At 48.8% G+C, this 18,713-nt stretch overlaps 3 protein-coding genes across 3 annotated transcripts; 1 reads left to right on the forward strand and 2 right to left on the reverse strand.

The window, feature by feature from the left end:
* Positions 1–8,858: 8,858 nt before the first annotated feature.
* On the reverse strand, positions 8,859–9,905 carry F5J12DRAFT_871364 (uncharacterized protein). The gene is made up of 5 exons (XM_051747119.1): positions 9,836–9,905; positions 9,652–9,771; positions 9,555–9,603; positions 9,318–9,506; positions 8,859–9,268 (listed from the first exon to the last, which is right to left on the reverse strand). The coding sequence occupies exons 3-5, from the start codon at positions 9,556–9,558 to the stop codon at positions 9,225–9,227; spliced, it is 237 nt and encodes a 78-aa protein (XP_051594179.1). The 5' UTR covers positions 9,559–9,603; positions 9,652–9,771; positions 9,836–9,905; the 3' UTR covers positions 8,859–9,224.
* A 3,924-nt stretch (positions 9,906–13,829) lies between these two features.
* F5J12DRAFT_92216 (uncharacterized protein) lies at positions 13,830–15,482 on the reverse strand. Its single transcript, XM_051749310.1, has 10 exons — positions 15,392–15,482; positions 15,156–15,319; positions 15,083–15,106; positions 14,858–15,030; positions 14,779–14,798; positions 14,478–14,666; positions 14,289–14,427; positions 14,177–14,243; positions 14,107–14,109; positions 13,830–14,039 (listed from the first exon to the last, which is right to left on the reverse strand). The coding sequence occupies exons 2-10, from the start codon at positions 15,312–15,314 to the stop codon at positions 13,959–13,961; spliced, it is 855 nt and encodes a 284-aa protein (XP_051594180.1). The 5' UTR covers positions 15,315–15,319; positions 15,392–15,482; the 3' UTR covers positions 13,830–13,958.
* Positions 15,483–16,321: 839 nt separating this feature from the next.
* F5J12DRAFT_787652 (uncharacterized protein) lies at positions 16,322–18,304 on the forward strand (the record flags this gene model as incomplete). The annotated part of the gene is made up of 10 exons (XM_051743679.1): positions 16,322–16,387; positions 16,452–16,619; positions 16,869–16,986; positions 17,100–17,286; positions 17,384–17,613; positions 17,867–17,895; positions 17,920–18,025; positions 18,101–18,116; positions 18,165–18,231; positions 18,284–18,304. The coding sequence occupies 10 exons, from the start codon at positions 16,322–16,324 to the stop codon at positions 18,302–18,304; spliced, it is 1,008 nt and encodes a 335-aa protein (XP_051594181.1).
* Positions 18,305–18,713: the final 409 nt, after the last annotated feature.

Consider the following 18,713-nt stretch of genomic DNA (forward strand, 5'->3'; position numbering starts at 1 on the left):
CTGAACCCCTGAAGGCTGCATGTACGAGGTGAGATCAACACGAGTCAATCATTTGAAACCACCTTGACACCTCGAGGACAATGGCTTTAGCCACAGTGGAGCTCTGTCAGAGTCTGAAGAACCACTTAAAAACACATGTTAGGGTACCGAACCTTTGTCCTTTCTCCACATCATCATGTCCTCCCAGGCACCAGAGCAAAACCCCCCAGCCAACCCCCAGTCATGTCCACAACTACTCCCAAGTCATGGATGATGAACTGGTTGTCCTTACTGACAACTCCACTGACACCAAATGGGAGAAGTCCATAGAGAAGGTGCACTGATGAGAGGAGACTGAGCAGAGAGAGAGAGAGCATGAGGCAGAGTGCAAGGCCAAGTGTGAGGAGGCCAAAAGGCAGAAGGCAGAGGAGGAGAGGTTGGAGGCAGAGCAGAGGAAGAGAGCAGAGGAGGAAGAGGAGGCCCAAAGGAAGAAGGAGGCAGAGAAGGAGGCAGAAAAGCAGAGGCAGAGGGCCTCTGAGGAGAGGGCATGGGCCAGACAGGACAAGGCTGCACAAAGGTGAGTGGCAGAGCATTATGAGTCAGGCGGAGATGACTCACAGTTCCACCTTCATTAGACTATGTGGCATGGTGTATGACATCAACACTGTCCAGAGGGTCCCTGGGACCTCTGTGGTGGTCACCACGACCAGGCAGCCCCCCTGTACTCACTGTGCAGTGAGTCTGACAGTGGGGCAGTGTGAGCCAGGACAAGGCAAGACCAGGGCCTGTGTGCCCTGCCAAAACAAGAAAAAGGTGTGTAGTTGGACAAAAGAGGATGTGGTGGCAGGGCCCTTGCAGAAGAGGGTGGGGACAGGAAGTTCCTGAGGGGAGAAGAAGAAAAGGTTGCAAGGGAAGGGGAAGGAGAGAGCGACAGAGACGGAGGAAGTGGATGACGAGTGGGAGGTAGGTGGTGTGGACAAGGAGGAGCCAGAGACACTGCACAGAGGGACCCTCAGGAGCAGGGGCCCCTTCCTGGTGGGCAGAGTGGGAGCAGGAGCAGCAGCTGCAGGCTGCAGAGAGGTATGCAGAGGCGCACAAGAAGGCTGCAACAGCCTTCAAGAGGATGGCAAGAGCAGTGGAGCAGATGGCAGAGGCTGTGGAGCAGACAGCCAATGAGTGGGGGCTGTACTGCGAGTGGGCAGAATGGGTGGAGATGAGGTGGAGGGAGGACATGTGTGAGGCCAGGATGGCTGAGTTCGAGCATGCAGGAGGAGGATGGAAGTGACCTCAGTCAGAGGCACCAGAGGACAGGGACAAAGGTGTGGAGGGGGACAACGAGGAAGAGGAAGAAGTTGGAAGAGAGCTGGAAGATGGAGAAGGACAGGAGGGTGGTGGAGGGCAAGTGATGGAAGAGTAGAGTAGACTTTTTTTTTTTCTTTTTGTTTTGTATATTTTGTACTACCACAAAATAGACCTGTGACCTCATTTGTGATTCTGAGAAGTGAAACAGTCAAGTGGAGAAAATTCTAAAGTACTTAAGGTAGTCTGATAAGGGGCGGAGCCAACCCATGGAGGAGGGTTATCTGGGTGGAGTACTATGGCAGAGGTTGACATGGGCCAGGTTTGTGCAGATAGCATTTGTGGAAAGCAGAGACTATGTCGGAAGTGTGGTCCAGCTCGGTTGCAAGCAACCAAGAGGTTTCCTTGTCAGTGTTCTTGTAACCAGCCCAGCGGACTAGATACAAGAGTTGACAGTGGTGGTGATGGCGGTCCACCTTGGAGTCAAGTATCTCTGACACCTTGTACTCAAGGTTGCCATCAACATCCACTGGTGGAGGTGGAGGTTGTTGTCGGTTTGGGAAAGGGTTAACCACTGCAGCTTCCAGTTGTGAGACATGGAAGACTGGATGTACTGAGCACATAGAATCAGGGAGCTTAAGGGTGACAGAGTGCATACCCAGCCTGGCCAAGATGGTGAATGGACCTAAGTACCTTTTGGAGAGTTTTTCTGAAGGATGAGTGGAGCTGAAGTACTTGGCTTTGACGTAGGCCTGTTCTCCAACCTTAAACCCAGGTGGAGGTATGCGTCTGGCATCCACTGGACCCTGGTAGCGCTGCTGAGTGGCAGACATTTTGGAGCAGAGGAAGTCATGAAGGGCAGAGAGCTCAATGACATAGTCATGAGCCCTTGGAGAGGTGAAGTCTTGGTCAGGGACCACAGACAGGTTTGGGTGGTATCCCTTGTTAGCGAAGAAGGGAGAAACTCCAGTAGTTGCACTTGGTGCATTGTTGAAAGCAAACTCTGCTAGAGGTAACAGCTCAGCCCAGTTGTCTTGTTGGTAGTTGCAGTAGACACAAGGGTACTGCTCAAGGGTCTGGTTCATTTGCTTGGTCTGGCCACTGCCTTCTGGGTGGTAACCTGAAGTAAAGTGAAGATGCATATCAAGGGCCTTTCCTAGAGAGCAGAAGAAGTGTGAGACAAACTCAGGACCTCTGTCAGAGGTGACATTAGCTGGTACTCCATGGTTGGAGAAGACATGGGTAAGGAAGAGCTTAGTGAGTTTGGTGGAGGTGATGGCATCGTGGGTGGGGACAAACACTGCTTGCGTTGAGAGGCAGTCCACCACCACGAGTATGGTGGAGTAGCCATCGGGGTTGGGGAGGTGTTCGATGAAGTCCATGGAGACAGAGTTCCAAGGTCTCTCTGGGACAGGGAGTTGCTTTAGTAGGCCATAAGGGCAGTGATGCAGAGTTTTACTCCATCCACAGGTGGTGCAGGACCTGATGTATTCTTTCATGTCAGAGCAGAGGTTAGGCCACATGTAGTCCCTGTGGACGAGTGCCAGGGTGTGGTTTTGCCTGAAATGGCCTGCTAGAGGATGGTCATGTTTGAACTGAAGCACTCAAAGGCAGAGGTCATCAATGTCAGGGACAAAGATGTGACTGTCAAGGCAGAGTAGACCATCAGAGTCCAGGGACCACCAAGGCTTAGTTGGGGTTGGAAGATGGCTGGCAGAGACAGGGTTGGATGGTAGGGCGAAGATGATGTCAGAGTGCGAGCACTCAACATCAAAGACCATGGCAGCATGGAGCATGGGTGCCACGAGGGTAGTGGTATGGAGGGACAATGTGAGTTGCTCCTGTGTAAACATAGGGCAGAGATTGTGAGGATTTACCTGCACATAGTCCCTATCCCCCCCTTTTGGGTAGACATCCCAATGTCATGTGAGTGCATTGGGCTTGGCTCCCAGGCGGCCAGGTCAGAAGCAGACAGAAAGGTTAAACTGTGAAAGGTACTCCTGACCAGTGGGCCTGTCGACAAGTGAGGACCTTAGAGGTGGAGAAATACTCAAGGTTTTTGTGGTCTGTCACCATGTCGACAGGTAAGGCAGAACCTTCCAGGTAATGCTGCCAATGGCAGAAAGCCTTGAAGATAGCCAACAGCTCCTTGTTGTGGGTATCGTAGTTGAGTTCTGGCATGGCCATGGTATGGGAGTAGAAAGGCAACTGGGCAGAGTTCATCCATCGGAGCAGGTGATCGAACAAAATGCTGGCAATGGCATAGTCGGAGGCATCAGTTTCAACTGTGAGTGGAGCAGTCAGGAACCCAGTGTGTGAGGACAGGAGCAGAGCTGAAGGCATCCTTCAGGTGGAGGAAGGCAGAGTGAGCACTCCTTGGAAAAGTTCCAAGGAGCCCCCTTTCACGTGAGGCGAGTAAGCAGAATGACGATGTCAGAGTAGTTGTTAATGAATCATCTGTAGAAGTTTGCGAAGCCAAGGAAAGACTGGATGTCTTGCACCTTCCACAGCTCAGGCCAGTCATGGACTGCCTGAACCTTCTCAGCAGACATGGTGAGACCAGAGGGAGAAAGAACATAACCAAGGTACTCAATGGAGTCAGAGTGAAACTTGCACTTCTCTGGCTTGGCATAAAGACCATGCTTTCGAAGGCAGCAGAGTACCTCCTTTACATGTTCGCAGTGTAACTCCATGTCCTGTGAATAAACCAGGATGTCATCAAGGTATACCATGATGCAGACATCGAGCATGTCTGCAAAGATGCTATTAATGAATCACTGGAAAGCTGCAGGCGCATTAGTCAGACCAAATGGCATTACCCACCACTCGTAAGAACCATAGCAAGTGTGGAAAGCCGTTTTCCATTCATCTCTGTCTGCGATGTGGACCAGATGATAGGTGTGGTGGAGATCAATCTTGGTATAGACCTTAGTGTGGCTTGGGGAGTCGAGTAGGTTGGAGATGAGCAGCAGTGGATAGTGATCTTTTTTTCGTGATTTTATTGAGTCCTTGATAGTCTACACAGAGGTGGAGTGAGCCATCCTTCTTCTTCACGAAGAGGACAGGGGACACCATGAGTGGAGGTGGACTGCTTGATGAAACTGTAGCCAAGGTGCTCAGTCAATGAAGGTGTGGAGAGCTTCAAGCTCTGGCAGAGACAGAGAGTAAATCATGCCAATGGGTGCAGAGAAGCTCCTTCCTCAAGGTCAATCTTGAGATTGAACAAACTGGTGTGGCGGAAGTTCAGTAGCCTTGTGTTTACTAAAGACATTCGGCAAACTCATGATACTCAGGAGGGACCAAGGAGAGGTCAGGAGGTGGAGAGGAAGTGGCAGGACACACAAAGCTTCACATCATCAGTGGAGAGTTGTAAGTGGAACTGTCTAGAGCCAGGGAGAGCACAGGCTCTGACATATGCAGCAGCATTGATGAGTGAGACAAGCAGAGCAGAGAACAGTGAGTCTGTTGGAGGTGCAGACAGAGTGGGGGGTGTTGGATCTGGAGCGGAGGTTGCAGCGGAAGGTGATGAAGGTGCCTGGGGTGTTGGCATTCCCTGTAATGATGGTTTGAACGATATACTGCCCAGTACCCAGTCAATCAATGGATTGAAGCGGGTGAGCCAGTTGTGTCCTAATACCAGTGAACAAGAAGAATCCAATGGAGTAACATAAAATGAAACAGAGTTGACATCACTGGAAGGAAAGCAGAGGGATAGATCTACCTCTTGGGAAATGACAGCATTTGTACTACCATCAAACAAGTGGAGTGGAACTGGCGGGGAAATGGAGGAAACAGGAACAGCATATTTTTTGATTATGGACAGGTCTACAAAACAATGAGAAGAGCCAGAGTTGATCAATGCAGAAACAGCATCAACAGAGTAACCAAGAAGAGTTACAGATGGAAGCAAGGAACCAGGACTAGAGAGAGCAAATGCGTTGAGTCAGATGTCCAGTTGTGCACAGTTGGGATCAATGCTTCCTCCAGGCTGTGCGAAGCTCCCTGGAGGAGTGGACTAATTTTTTGGCTCTGCCTTCTCTGTGGGTGGAGGAGGCAGAGTCCCTGCCATAGCTGCATGGGCTTTGGCTGCATGAGAGGTAGACCTGGGACAGTCCTTAGCAGGAGTGGCCCACCTCTCCACAGAAGAGGCAGAGGTTGTTCTTCATCCTATGCTGGCATTCAGCAGAGGTGAGTTTGCCATCCTTGCCCAGAAGATGGGCAATATTGGACTTGGGCAGATCCTTTTGCCTGCCCTTGCCCTTGGCATCGGACCTCGGAGCAGAGGCAGAGGATGACGATTTATACTTGTTGTTGGAGCTGGAAGGCTGCAACCTGTCGGTGGCAGACTTGGTGGTGTGCAAGATGATCTGCTTTATGCTCCCAGTAGCATGCATCAACAGTCTGAGCAAGTTCGCAGAGTTGTGCAAGGGTAGAAGGTTTTCCTATGCAAGCAATTTCATCCTTGATGCAGTCTGGAAGTCTGCTATAAAAGCAGTGGTGGAGTGCACTGACACTGTAGTCCTTGACCTGTGAAGCCCAGCGATTGAACTCCACGACATACTTGGTAATTTGAGAGCCATCCTTCATAGTAAGGTTCTTGAGTTGTTGGATGGCATCTGCTATGGCATCATGCAGACCAAAATTAGTTGTGAGCTCTTGTAAGAACTCGTGATAGTCATCCATCCAAAGCAGGCAGTCATAATTGTTGGGGTTTAGTAGGTCTGGCTTGAACCAAGCCAGGGCTATACCCTTAAGATAAGACTGAGTGAAGGTAACCTTTGCTCTGTCAGAGCGGAATGCATGGGGGCAGTCCTGGAAGTTCAGCTCGCATTGTACAAGGAACTCATGAAGTTTCTTAGGGTTGGAGCCATTGAAAGTGTCAGGCTTGCAGACTTTGGTTTTTGGAGCAGAGTCCCCAGTGCATGAACTAGACTGCATGAGCACATGGACAGCTCTAGCAAGAGCCATGAGGGGATCCTCTGGTGGCTCAGCCAGGTCTTCAGGGATATCCCCATCACCGCTGCCCCTGCCATTGGGATCACCATCAGGGTCATCAGGGTCGGGTCCATCATCTCGGTCTCGAGGAGACAGAGTATGGAAAGTGGTTGGATGGAGGTCGGAGCGACCAGCCTGCAAAGCGCTTTTGCCTTCGGCATGAGAATGGCATCAAACGGAGAATGACTGGAACTGTTCGATGATGAAAGGGAGTCAACACAGATTAGCTAGCACAACAGTGAGGTTCTCAGCAACCTCTCTTTGGGACTGAGCTCGAGTTCTCATAATGGTGTAAGTTTTTTGGAAGACAGAAAATGAGATCATACAAGTGCAAGTATGAATATACTGCCAAGTCTGGGCCTACTCCGACAAACTCCAATGCTTGTTGAGGGCTGGGGAGAGGTTCAGGAGCAAGTCCAACGGAAAGAGTAGAACTCCAACTGGTGGAGTGTTGGCAGGAATGAAATCTGCCAAGGTAAGGGCAGAGCGAAGTGAGGGCATCAGGTTTAGCTCGTGCACTACCCCCTTGCATGATCTCAGCCCTCATATTTCAGAGGGGGAGTACAGACAGACAGTCAGAGGTAACTCTGATAGGTGGAGGATGGAGGCAGAGGGAGTAGGAACTATGTTGATATTTGTACTGAGGAATGATGGAGTATGATACATGCTTTTATACTACCATGGAGGTACAGTAACTGGAACCGGAACTGACATACAGGGACCCAGCAATTTTCAAGTAAAACTTCCTAGATGATGAATGAAGGGTAGATGGAGGGCATATGAATGGGTAACATAGAACATCCAGAAAAGGAAACAGTCCAGGCACTGGACCATGCAGTGTGTGTGCTGCAGAGTACCTGACTGCAAGCTGTCAGGGAGGAGTCCAAAGGTAGTCACATGACTCCTCAGAGAATGGTCCGCTCAGTCCGGTAGGGGAGCAGTGTAACTCTGACAGCAGCTGGAGCGGAGAATGGCTTGCAACTGACAGAAGTTGGGCAGAGTTGGTGCATTAGTGAGTGAATGACCAGCAGAAAGGGGTGCAGAGTGAGTGAGGACCTAGGATGAATGCATGACCATGACACTTTTCAGGTTTGCACTGTCAACTGCATAAGCACTTTCTTGTCACTTCCATTTTCTTCTTGTTCACTCTCATTGTCTTCTTGTTCACTTCCCTTCAGACCACTTGCACTTCCCTTACCTTAGTCACTCTTTTGATTGCCAATACTATACCAGCCTCACGGCCATTATTATGTCAATCATTATGTCAATCTCAACTAATTACCATCCTTTCTTGTCACTCTTTTGACTTCTGATGCTGCTTACTTCATAGTTACATAATCCACATGTAGCACCTCATATATCTGTCATCATTGACAGGAAAAATAACAACTTTGAAGCCCCCAAGTTAGAGACAGAGAGAGAGAGCAGAAGTAACAATGTCAACACAACCCCTTCCCTTTCCCTTGCCTAGCACTGAGTAGCAGGCATATTTGCAACACTTTCAAGGCCAGCTCAAGGCTAGTCTCCCCCTTAATCAATCACACTCTTCATTTACAGGTCAATCAACTTGCATGACTCTGTTGCATTCACTCCCTGCCATCCTCCTACAGCTAGAGCAACTCCCCTTGGGTCAAACTCACCCCCTCAGATCACCTATCCCTAGGCTGGAGCCCACACCCTCATACTGAGTAGTGGATACCTGCTCCCCACACCATGATAAAGGAGAAATTGAACTCTCACAGGAAAGATATGTCAAGTCTATACTCTGGTGCTTTGGGTCACAGGATATGTGTACTGTTGGTACACCTACTGAACCCAGTCTCAAACTCAAAAAACTTGAACAGGCCAAGTCAGATGTTGCATGCTATCAGAGTGCTTTCAGAGCCTTGATGTACACTATGTTGGCTACTTGCCCTGACCTTGCCTATGCAGTGGGCATCCTTAGCAGGCATGCAGCAACTCCAGGTGAGCACCACTGGGTGGCCCTCAAAAGAGTCTATTGCTATCTCTGAGGGACCACTACCTTGCATCTCCACTACTCTGCAGCATCAGGACCCACTCTGGCTGGGTATGTGGATGTAGATTGGGTGTCCAATGTTAATGATCAACATTCTATCACTGGCTATGCATTCATCTTATGTGGTGGTGCAGTGAGCTGGTCATTGAAAAAGAAAACCTCTGTTGCTCTTTTGAGCACTGAGGCTGAGTATATGGCTGTTTGGGCAGCCACAAAAGAAGCTATTTGGATCTGCACACTGCTTGGTGAAATAGACATGGCTGCATGAGCTGACCCCACCCCTCTCCATGTTGACAATCAATCAGCAATCTCACGGGTGAGAAATGCAATGTTTCATGATTGTATGAAACACATCTCCATTCATCATCACTTCATTCAAGAGAAGATCAAGTCAGGGGATGTCTCTGTGGTGTACATGTCTACAAATGAGCAGCTGGCAGACATCTTGACCAAGGGACTTTCTAGAGATATGTAAGCACATTTGTTATTCTATTGGCTTAGGTGTTACTTATTGAGATATTCACCATTGAGTGGGCATGTTGATGCACATTAATTATATTTCCTACACCGGTAATATCTTACATAAGCACAGTCATTGTGGCACATTATTTTTCCTTTGTGCACCTCACTCTTCTCTCAATAGAAGCCTGAGTATCTTCACTTTTGTTAGTCTGTCCCTACTTGGAAACAACCACACAAAACATGTTGTCATGGTTAAAGCTGGTCAACTATGTAGAAGGTGCAAAGTTGACAACCTAGTGTTATGCAATGAAACAGGCAGATGCTAGCAGAGGGAGCCCCAGGCATGGGTCTACCTGACAGACAGGAGTTCCCAGTTTGTAAATTTATTTATTTATTTGATTTCCACACTGATGGCAATGGCCAACAAATTTTCCCACCAGTGATTGCAATGCTGTGATGTTGGCAAAATTCATCAACAATCTGTGTATGGCCTTTGAACTTGGCCTGAAAAAGGAACTAGAAAGCAATTATGACATGAGAAGCAATAAGGAACAGGAAGACCTACCAAGTCTATGCTCAAGCACAAAGGCCAGATAATCATTGGTATGAGCTTGATCAGCAGAAAGAGGGAACACAGATTTGATGTTGGAATATAGACTGTTAAACCTGCAGCATGATTGTTGTAAAGCTTCACAAATGGAGACAGCTGAAGATAGAAAGAGGATAGAAGCAGATTCCAAAATCAGTGTGGAAACTATAAATCAATGAGACTCAACAGAATAAATAAATGAGAGATGTATACCCATCAAAACATGATGTAGTTTGTGAGGATCATTCAGGTCCAAATCAATCTAACACATATGTGAAGCCAAGGTCACAATGAACAACATTTAAGATACCTGGACAAAGAATGGCCTGAGGATGTCAAAAATGGAGAGCTATTAAACATGATTAAAAAGTGCATGAGAGATGGCAGAACAGCACCAGGCAGGCTGTGATCACATGAGACCACTTACAATCTGAAGAACAATGGCAGAGCAACCATGAGTTATCCACACACTGTCATCACAAGAGAGAACTTACAGCCTGAAGAGCAGCAATGGCAAGGCAACCATGAGACTCCAGCACACTGCCATCACATGAGATCACTTACCCTCTGAAGAGTAGCAATGGCAAGGCAACCATGAGACTCCAGCACACTGCCATCACATCAGACCACTTACAGTCTGAAGAGCAGCAATGACAAGGCAACCATGAGACTCCAGCACACTGCCATCACATGAGATCACTTACATCCTGAAGAGCAGCAATGGCAAGGCAACCATGAGACTCCAGCACACTGCCATCACATGAGATCACTTACAAGCTGAAGGGCAGCAATGGCAAGGCAACCATGAGACTCCAGCACACTGCCATCACATGAGATCACTTACACCCTGGAGGGCAGCAATGACAAGGCAACCATGAGACTCCAGCACACTGCCATCACATGAGATCACTTACACCCTGGAGGGCAGCAATGACAAGGCAACCATGAGACTCCAGCACACTGCCATCACATGAGATCACTTACATCCTGAAGAGCAGCAATGGCAAGGCAACCATGAGACTCCAGCACACTGCCATCAAATGAGATCACTTACATCCTGAAGAGCAGCAATGGCAAGGCAACCATGAGACTCCAGCACACTGCCATCACATGAGATCACTTACCCTCTGAAGAGCAGCAATGGCAAGGCAACCATGAGACTCCAGCACACTGCCATCACATGAGATCACTTACCCTCTGAAGAGCAGCAATGGCAAGGCAACCATGAGACTCCAGCACACTGCCATCACATAAGATCACTTACCCTCTGAAGAGCAGCAATGGCAAGGCAACCATGAGACTCCAGCACACTGCCATCACATGAGATCACTTACCCTCTGAAGAGTAGCAATGGCAAGGCAACCATGAGACTCCAGCACACTGCCATCACATGAGACCACTTACAGTCTGAAGAGCAGCAATGACAAGGCAACCATGAGACTCCAGCACACTGCCATCACATGAGATCACTTACCCTCTGAAGAGCAGCAATGGCAAGGCAACCATGAGACTCCAGCACACTGCCATCACATGAGATCACTTACAGTCTGAAGAGCAGCAATGGCAAGGCAACCATGAGACTCCAGCACACTGCCATCACATGAGATCACTTACATCCTGAAGAGCAGCAATGGCAAGGCAACCATGAGACTCCAGCACACTGCCATCACATGAGATCACTTACAAGCTGAAGGGCAGCAATGGCAAGGCAACCATGAGACTCCAGCACACTGCCATCACATGAGATCACTTACACCCTGGAGGGCAGCAATGACAAGGCAACCATGAGACTCCAGCACACTGCCATCACATGAGATCACTTACACCCTGGAGGGCAGCAATGACAAGGCAACCATGAGACTCCAGCACACTGCCATCACATGAGATCACTTACATCCTGAAGAGCAGCAATGGCAAGGCAACCATGAGACTCCAGCACACTGCCATCAAATGAGATCACTTACATCCTGAAGAGCAGCAATGGCAAGGCAACCATGAGACTCCAGCACACTGCCATCACATGAGATCACTTACCCTCTGAAGAGCAGCAATGGCAAGGCAACCATGAGACTCCAGCACACTGCCATCACATGAGATCACTTACCCTCTGAAGAGCAGCAATGGCAAGGCAACCATGAGACTCCAGCACACTGCCATCACATAAGATCACTTACCCTCTGAAGAGCAGCAATGGCAAGGCAACCATGAGACTCCAGCACACTGCCATCACATGAGATCACTTACCCTCTGAAGAGTAGCAATGGCAAGGCAACCATGAGACTCCAGCACACTGCCATCACATGAGACCACTTACAGTCTGAAGAGCAGCAATGACAAGGCAACCATGAGACTCCAGCACACTGCCATCACATGAGATCACTTACCCTCTGAAGAGCAGCAATGGCAAGGCAACCATGAGACTCCAGCACACTGCCATCACATGAGATCACTTACAGTCTGAAGAGCAGCAATGGCAAGGCAACCATGAGACTCCAGCACACTGCCATCACATGAGATCACTTACATCCTGAAGAGCAGCAATGGCAAGGAAACCATGAGACTCCAGCACACTGCCATCACATGAGATCACTTACAAGCTGAAGAGCAGCAATGGCAAGGCAACCATGAGACTCCAGCACACTGCCATCACATGAGATCACTTACAAGCTGAAGGGCAGCAATGGCAAGGCAACCATGAGACTCCAGCACACTGCCATCACATGAGATCACTTACAAGCTGAAGAGCAGCAATGGCAAGGCAACCATGAGACTCCAGCACACTGCCATCACATGAGATCACTTACCCTCTGAAGAGCAGCAATGGCAAGGCAACCATGAGACTCCAGCACACTGCCATCACATGAGATCACTTACCCTCTGAAGAGCAGCAATGGCAAGGCAACCATGAGACTCCAGCACACTGCCATCACATGAGATCACTTACAAGCTGAAGAGCAGCAATGGCAAGGCAACCATGAGACTCCAGCACACTGCCATCACATGAGATCACTTACAAGCTGAAGAGCAGCAATGGCAAGGCAACCATGAGACTCCAGCACACTGCCATCACATCAGATCACTTACACCCTGGAGGGCAGCAATGGCAAGGCAACCATGAGACTCCAGCACACTGCCATCACATCAGATCACTTACACCCTGGAGGGCAGCAATGGCAAGGCAACCATGAGACTCCAGCACACTGCCATCACATCAGATCACTTACAGTCTGAAGAGCAGCAATGGCAAGGCAACCATGAGACTCCAGCACACCACCATCACATGAGATCACTTACAAGCTGAAGAGCAGCAATGGCAAGGCAACCATGAGACTCCAGCACACCACCATCACATGAGATCACTTACAGCCTGAAGAGCAGCAATGGCAAGGCAACCATGAGACTCCAGCACACTGCCATCACATGAGATCACTTACATCCTGAAGAGCAGCAATGGCAAGGCAACCATGAGACTCCAGCACACTGCCATCACATGAGATCACTTACATCCTGAAGAGCAGCAATGGCAAGGCAACCATGAGACTCCAGCACACTGCCATCACATGAGATCACTTACAAGCTGAAGAGCAGCAATGGCAAGGCAACCATGAGACTCCAGCACAATGCCATCACATGAGATCACTTACACACTGGAGGGCAGCAATGACAAGGCAACCATGAGACTCCAGCACACCACCATCACATGAGATCACTTACACCCTGGAGGGCAGCAATGGCAAGGCAACCATGAGACTCCAGCACACTGCCATCACATGAGATCACTTACATCCTGAAGAGCAGCAATGGCAAGGCAACCATGAGACTCCAGCACACTGCCATCACATGAGATCACTTACAAGCTGAAGAGCAGCAATGGCAGGGCAACCATGAGACTCCAGCACACTGCCATCACATGAGATCACTTACATCCTGAAGAGCAGCAATGGCAAGGCAACCATGAGACTCCAGCACACTGCCATCACATGAGATCACTTACAGTCTGAAGAGCAGCAATGGCAAGGCAACCATGAGACTCCAGCACACTGCCATCACATGAGATCACTTACACCCTGGAGGGCAGCAATGGCAGGGCAACCATGAGACTCCAGCACACTGCCATCACATGAGATCACTTACAAGCTGAAGGGCAGCAATGGCAAGGCAACCATGAGACTCCAGCACACTGCCATCACATGAGATCACTTACATCCTGAAGAGCAGCAATGGCAAGGCAACCATGAGACTCCAGCACAATGCCATCACATGAGATCACTTACACCCTGGAGGGCAGCAATGACAAGGCAACCATGAGAACTCCAGCACACTGCCATCACATGAGATCACTTACCCACTGAAGAGCAGCAATGGCAAGGCAACCATGAGACTCCAGCACAATGCCATCACATGAGATCACTTACACCCTGGAGGGCAGCAATGACAAGGCAACCATGAGACTCCAGCACACTGCCATCACATGAGATCACTTACAAGCTGAAGAGCAGCAATGGCAAGGCAACCATGAGACTCCAGCACACTGCCATCACATGAGATCACTTACCCTCTGAAGAGCAGCAATGGCAAGGCAACCATGAGACTCCAGCACACTGCCATCACATGAGATCACTTACAAGCTGAAGAGCAGCAATGGCAAGGCAACCATAAGTCTTCAGCACACCATTGTCCTATGAGGTCACTTACAGGCTGAAAAGCAACAGTGGCATAAAAACCATGTGACTCCAGCACATTGTAATCAAACAAGATCACTTACCACCTGTAGAGCAGCAGTGGAAGACATGCCATGAGGCATCAGCCACACAACACAAACTTTGTGTACATACCCATAGATGTGGAAAGTAGCCAATGCATGATTCAACAATGGTTCTTCCGTCCCTCCCAAACCTTGTCCTGCAGCATGTGAGGTAATGTTCCATTTCATTACCTGACACTTACCTCTTCACTGCCATTTCCACACTAATCATTAGATTTTCCCTCTGTACAGCCACTAGCATATGTCTTAGTACATCCTCATCCAATGCATTTGCTGTTTCTATTATCAAGGCACTGCAGCTTGCACCAGGTTCGTGCATATCTGACCCACACCAATCAACCAAATTTAATGTAAGCATGGATGAATCTTACTTTCCAACCTGACATATTTTGGTGAACTCTCCTTTATTACATTCCAGTATTCATCCTTAAAAATCTTCTCTGCCTCTTCATTGATATCCTCCAAGGTCGGAGTAGCATTTGCTTCAGATTCGTCTTCCAAATCCATCTGAACATCCAGTTTGAACTGGTCATACTTCGTGAAAACTGCAATCACAGGCACTGTGTATCACACATGTATCAGGATCAACGTGTGACCTCGCAATTCAGACATACCATTTTTATCTGAACAAACAGCGTCAAATGAATTTCATGTCCAAGGCCGGACGAGCACTTTCCATTGGAATGCAATACCTAGAAATGGCTCGTGAGCTCGCCAATCTCATGAGTTAGCAATAACACTTGTAACACACCAGATAGCATGCAGCCTGTCCCGCAATCGGCGCTCAGTCACCTTTCTGTGCACAAAATCCTGGACTGTTCGTAGCTCGTCCTCATTGCCAGCCTCAAAACCACAAGAGTCATGGAAAATATAACCCTCGTGATTCGTGAATATGAGCTCGTCCTCGATATTGTGATTGCCACGCTAATCGTGTCATAGTCAAAAAATCCCGATCACCGACAGACTGTTGACTGACCTCAATAGTAGGGTCGAGGTGAACCTAATCAAATGATAAGGTCGGGAGCGTTCAAAACTAGGCAAGACACTACCTCTTCACGGCGACCTCCGCTAACCCTGTAAATCTTCGGGCTCTCCGTTGTTTCGCAGACTCTTTGTAAGATGGATGTCTTCCCTGCATTTGCCCTACCGATGATGAGGACTCGAAACTTGAGACGCCGGACGGCATCACGCAGTGGCTTGTCACTCATGATTTCTGATGGCAGATGGTCAACGTCAATGCAAAAGCGAGTGGGTAGAGGATAGGTCTGGTGGAAGGGCGACAAACAGCTTATCGCAGCGTCAATTTCGTTCCCCGATCGGACCGATACGGCAGAAATGGCTGTCTTCTGCCTTGAGGGCCGGGGCTAGATCGTTCTAGAAGAAGATATATATCGCCTGATATGGGCAATGTCGATGTCGAGGCTTGTGTGCGCGTGGACAGTACACCCACTGTTGAATCAGGGCAAGCCGTTTTCAGAAACATGGAGGGAAAGGAGAATCGTTACTGTGTCTGACACACGTTTCTTCGCTACTTTGGTTGTGGCTCGAGACGCAGTGCAGTGCGGCAAGGTAAAATCGGATCACATATATTCGTGTATGCTTTGGCCGTATAGAATACCACGACAATGAGGAAGCGGCTAGGAGAGGCGAGCGTGCGTGACAATGTAGGTGTCGAACGAAAATCAAGAGCAGCACAAAGAATGGTTATGTCAAGTTGTCCTTGTCGAAAGAGCGGTAGTGTGGACCGTGCAAGCGTACTACATAAGATACGCTGACCCTCTGGGCAACCCAGGACGTGGAATAGCACGGGTTGTTGATTGATACAAATACGGCGTTATGTAAACAATTCCCAGGTTAGCAAAACAAGGGAGTCTCGTGGACAGACAATGACAACACAGCTCCTGGATGATACCAGGGACGCCGAAACGACCACAGATTGGACCCACCCAATGCCCGAAACCTATCAGCATCCTCGGCACAGGTCCCAAATCCACCAGGACCCATTCCTCTGAGGCACGCATTCATCCAACTTTGAAGGAGCGATTGCATTTCGTCGAGTCCTTAGTTTGCTCAGAGGAGACTGCGAGACTTCCCCTTCTGAGCCTTATGCATCAATGTATCCACCACTACTTCACAACACTGAACACTGCATGTGATCCACTCGGTGCCGAGGTCATACCATTCTCATCTTCCCTGCTCCCAACTCACCTCGCCCATGTGTGGGATTGCCCACTGTGGGCTTCACCACCAAGAACATGAATGCGAACGACTGTTTATACCAGTAGGTCACCTTCAGCAGGTGACTGTTTATGTTCTCGTTATATAGTAACCCAAACATTGAACAGGGTCATCACCCACTCGTCTATCTGGTCGCGTGCAAAGAGTCTTTCTCCTGTCAAGACCCAGATGACCACCTCCATAAACATGCTCCTGAGATGGGGCATCTACACCTCATGATGAAACTCTCCTCCTTGTACTTCTTGATGATTGTGAGGCTCATTGAAAAAGTCAAGGTCGGTCAGCCAGATATCAACAGGTTGCTCCGTAAAATGTGAAGCCAGCAACTGTGCAAGGAATCTGCATGCACAGATGAGTCCCATCCTGCAACTGCCTGATATTTATCATCACAACTATTGTCTGCCCTTCCACGATGAATGGACTACCACCAACGTGGGTCCTGTACTGGTCAGATTCAAGTATTCCTGAGGGTCGTTCATCGATTCCCTCCTCCGAGCATGGATGATGCTGAATCTCATATCCAGGCTATCATTCTTGTCAGTGATTGTTATATGTCTCACCCATTTTCTCCTGCCACAAAGTGGGCACAAGAGGACCAGAGCACCATAGCATTTTTATTTGTGGGACGTCTGGGTAATGTTGGTATGCCCAGAGTGTGGTTGACTTGGTTCTCGTTCTCATTCTGCATACATGCAGGTCCATGATCTTTTTTGTCGTTTATGTCCTTGCCTTGGTACGACGCTCCGGATCCACAGCCAATCCATCCACTCTTTCCCCACTGAGCTCCAACACAACGATTGGCCTTTCTATTCTTGGGCCTTCTTTGCTTTGGCGTAATTGTGATTGCAGAGCTGTTGCAAGGGTACAGGAGGGTGAACGAATGATAGGGGGCACGGGAATGGCGAAGGAAATGAGAGATGCTATCAGGGATGTGAGGGCGAGGTATGTATAGAAGGGAGAGAATACAAAAGACTGCCTGGGCGAGGCAGAGTAAATGAGCGCGAACAGACTTACAACCCACCCCATGTGAGGACAACAGGCACAAAAGTGAACTGGGGCCAGCTCCTCCTCAGATTACGACCAGGACCACTATCGCAATAAATGGTGTTATCTTCATTGGAGGCCCTGCTGGGTATTGGGTTGTGTGGGTTAGATGGAATGGTGAGTCCCTGCAGGAGCAGGGGTGTGCAGGAGATGTGGTCCATGATGTCGTGTATGAAGAATGCCTAGAGTGTGGCGGAAGGACAGAGCATCTTGATGGCGCCACAAGTATGTAGCTCACAGGGGCTATACCATATGTTATCAAATATGTTTATTCACCAGCTCGTGAGTGCCTTTATTTTACCATCGGAGCACAGCATGTCATTGTATTGATATCCAGGGGATGGTTATCGAGATACTTCATGTATTGCTTGTCTTAAAACAGGATTTTATTGACTTGGGAACTGGCCATGTGCAGTAACAGCGACATTTGCATAAGTAACAGACACATACAGCATAATGCTTACTGCATGTTTACAAGGGCACTGTGCTGGGTTGAACACAAGGTTTGTGTGTCTTATTCGTGTTGTATAGGACAGGGAGCCCCTTGCATATGGCATGCGTGTCAAGGAGGTGACTGTCATCCAGGATGGCCCTGTCTTCTGTTATGTACTAACATTGCAAATTCGAGGTAGGGTAGGTAACCCTGTTCGTTTTAGATCTAGACTACCGGCAAACATTGGCATTGTTAACCTTGCTTGGTGACTCGATGTAGACTCAGATAGCCAACAGTATGTGGCATATGAATTTGCAACATGCTCTTGACCGGAACCAATAAGGCGTGTGACAACTACAATACCAATCGTGGTCATCATCGGTGGGGGGAGGGGAGGAAATGGGGAAATGGTAGGTATATACCAATAAAAAAGAATAATAAAATCCCAGTCTACATCTACAGACTATGGCGCTGCATCTGTAACATTAAACAAACAAAATAAAACAGGTTATTGCGCGACTTTTGCAGTACTGCTTCTGCACAACTTTTTATACTACCCCTGCATAATTTTTAACATAGCCACTTTGGACCACTTTGCACTAGATAGGAGGGCAGATAAACATAGATAAACATAGACAGGACATGAACACAGATCGTCAGCACCCTCCCCAGTCATCCTGCCCAATCCACGAGGCCATGATGCCCCACAGGGCCCACTCGAATGCTCGACCCCCTCCCCCGCCCCATGGCGGTGGCAGGATTGCCCCTTCAGGAAATTCCCATGGCACTGCCACTGCCAATTTTTCGAACGAAGTGTCACCTACGAGGGCATATGTGACTGCATTCTGCACCACAACATCACTGGCCTAGCGAATTTGGGCCTGTTTCCTGG

Source organism: Pisolithus orientalis, assembly GCF_024613125.1.
Source record: "Pisolithus orientalis strain OTSU chromosome Unknown F5J12scaffold_134, whole genome shotgun sequence".
Classification (NCBI taxonomy): Eukaryota; Fungi; Basidiomycota; class Agaricomycetes; order Boletales; family Pisolithaceae; genus Pisolithus; species Pisolithus orientalis.

Excerpts from the sequence above, each read along its gene's own strand:
- F5J12DRAFT_92216 (XM_051749310.1), bottom strand. The coding sequence starts at position 15,314 with ATGAGTGACAAGCCACTGCGTGATGCCGTCCGGCGTCTCAAGTTTCGA. Across the intron at positions 14,667-14,778 it reads GTATTGCATTCCAATGGAAA|TGCCTGTGATTGCAGTTTTC; the intron begins GTGCTCGTCCGG and ends TGTGATACACAG. Across the intron at positions 14,428-14,477 it reads AAAATATGTCAGGTTGGAAA|ATATGCACGAACCTGGTGCA; the intron begins GTAAGATTCATC and ends GGTGTGGGTCAG.
- F5J12DRAFT_871364 (XM_051747119.1), bottom strand. Across the intron at positions 9,269-9,317 it reads TGTGCTTGAGCATAGACTTG|TTCCTTTTTCAGGCCAAGTT; the intron begins GTAGGTCTTCCT and ends ATTGCTTTCTAG.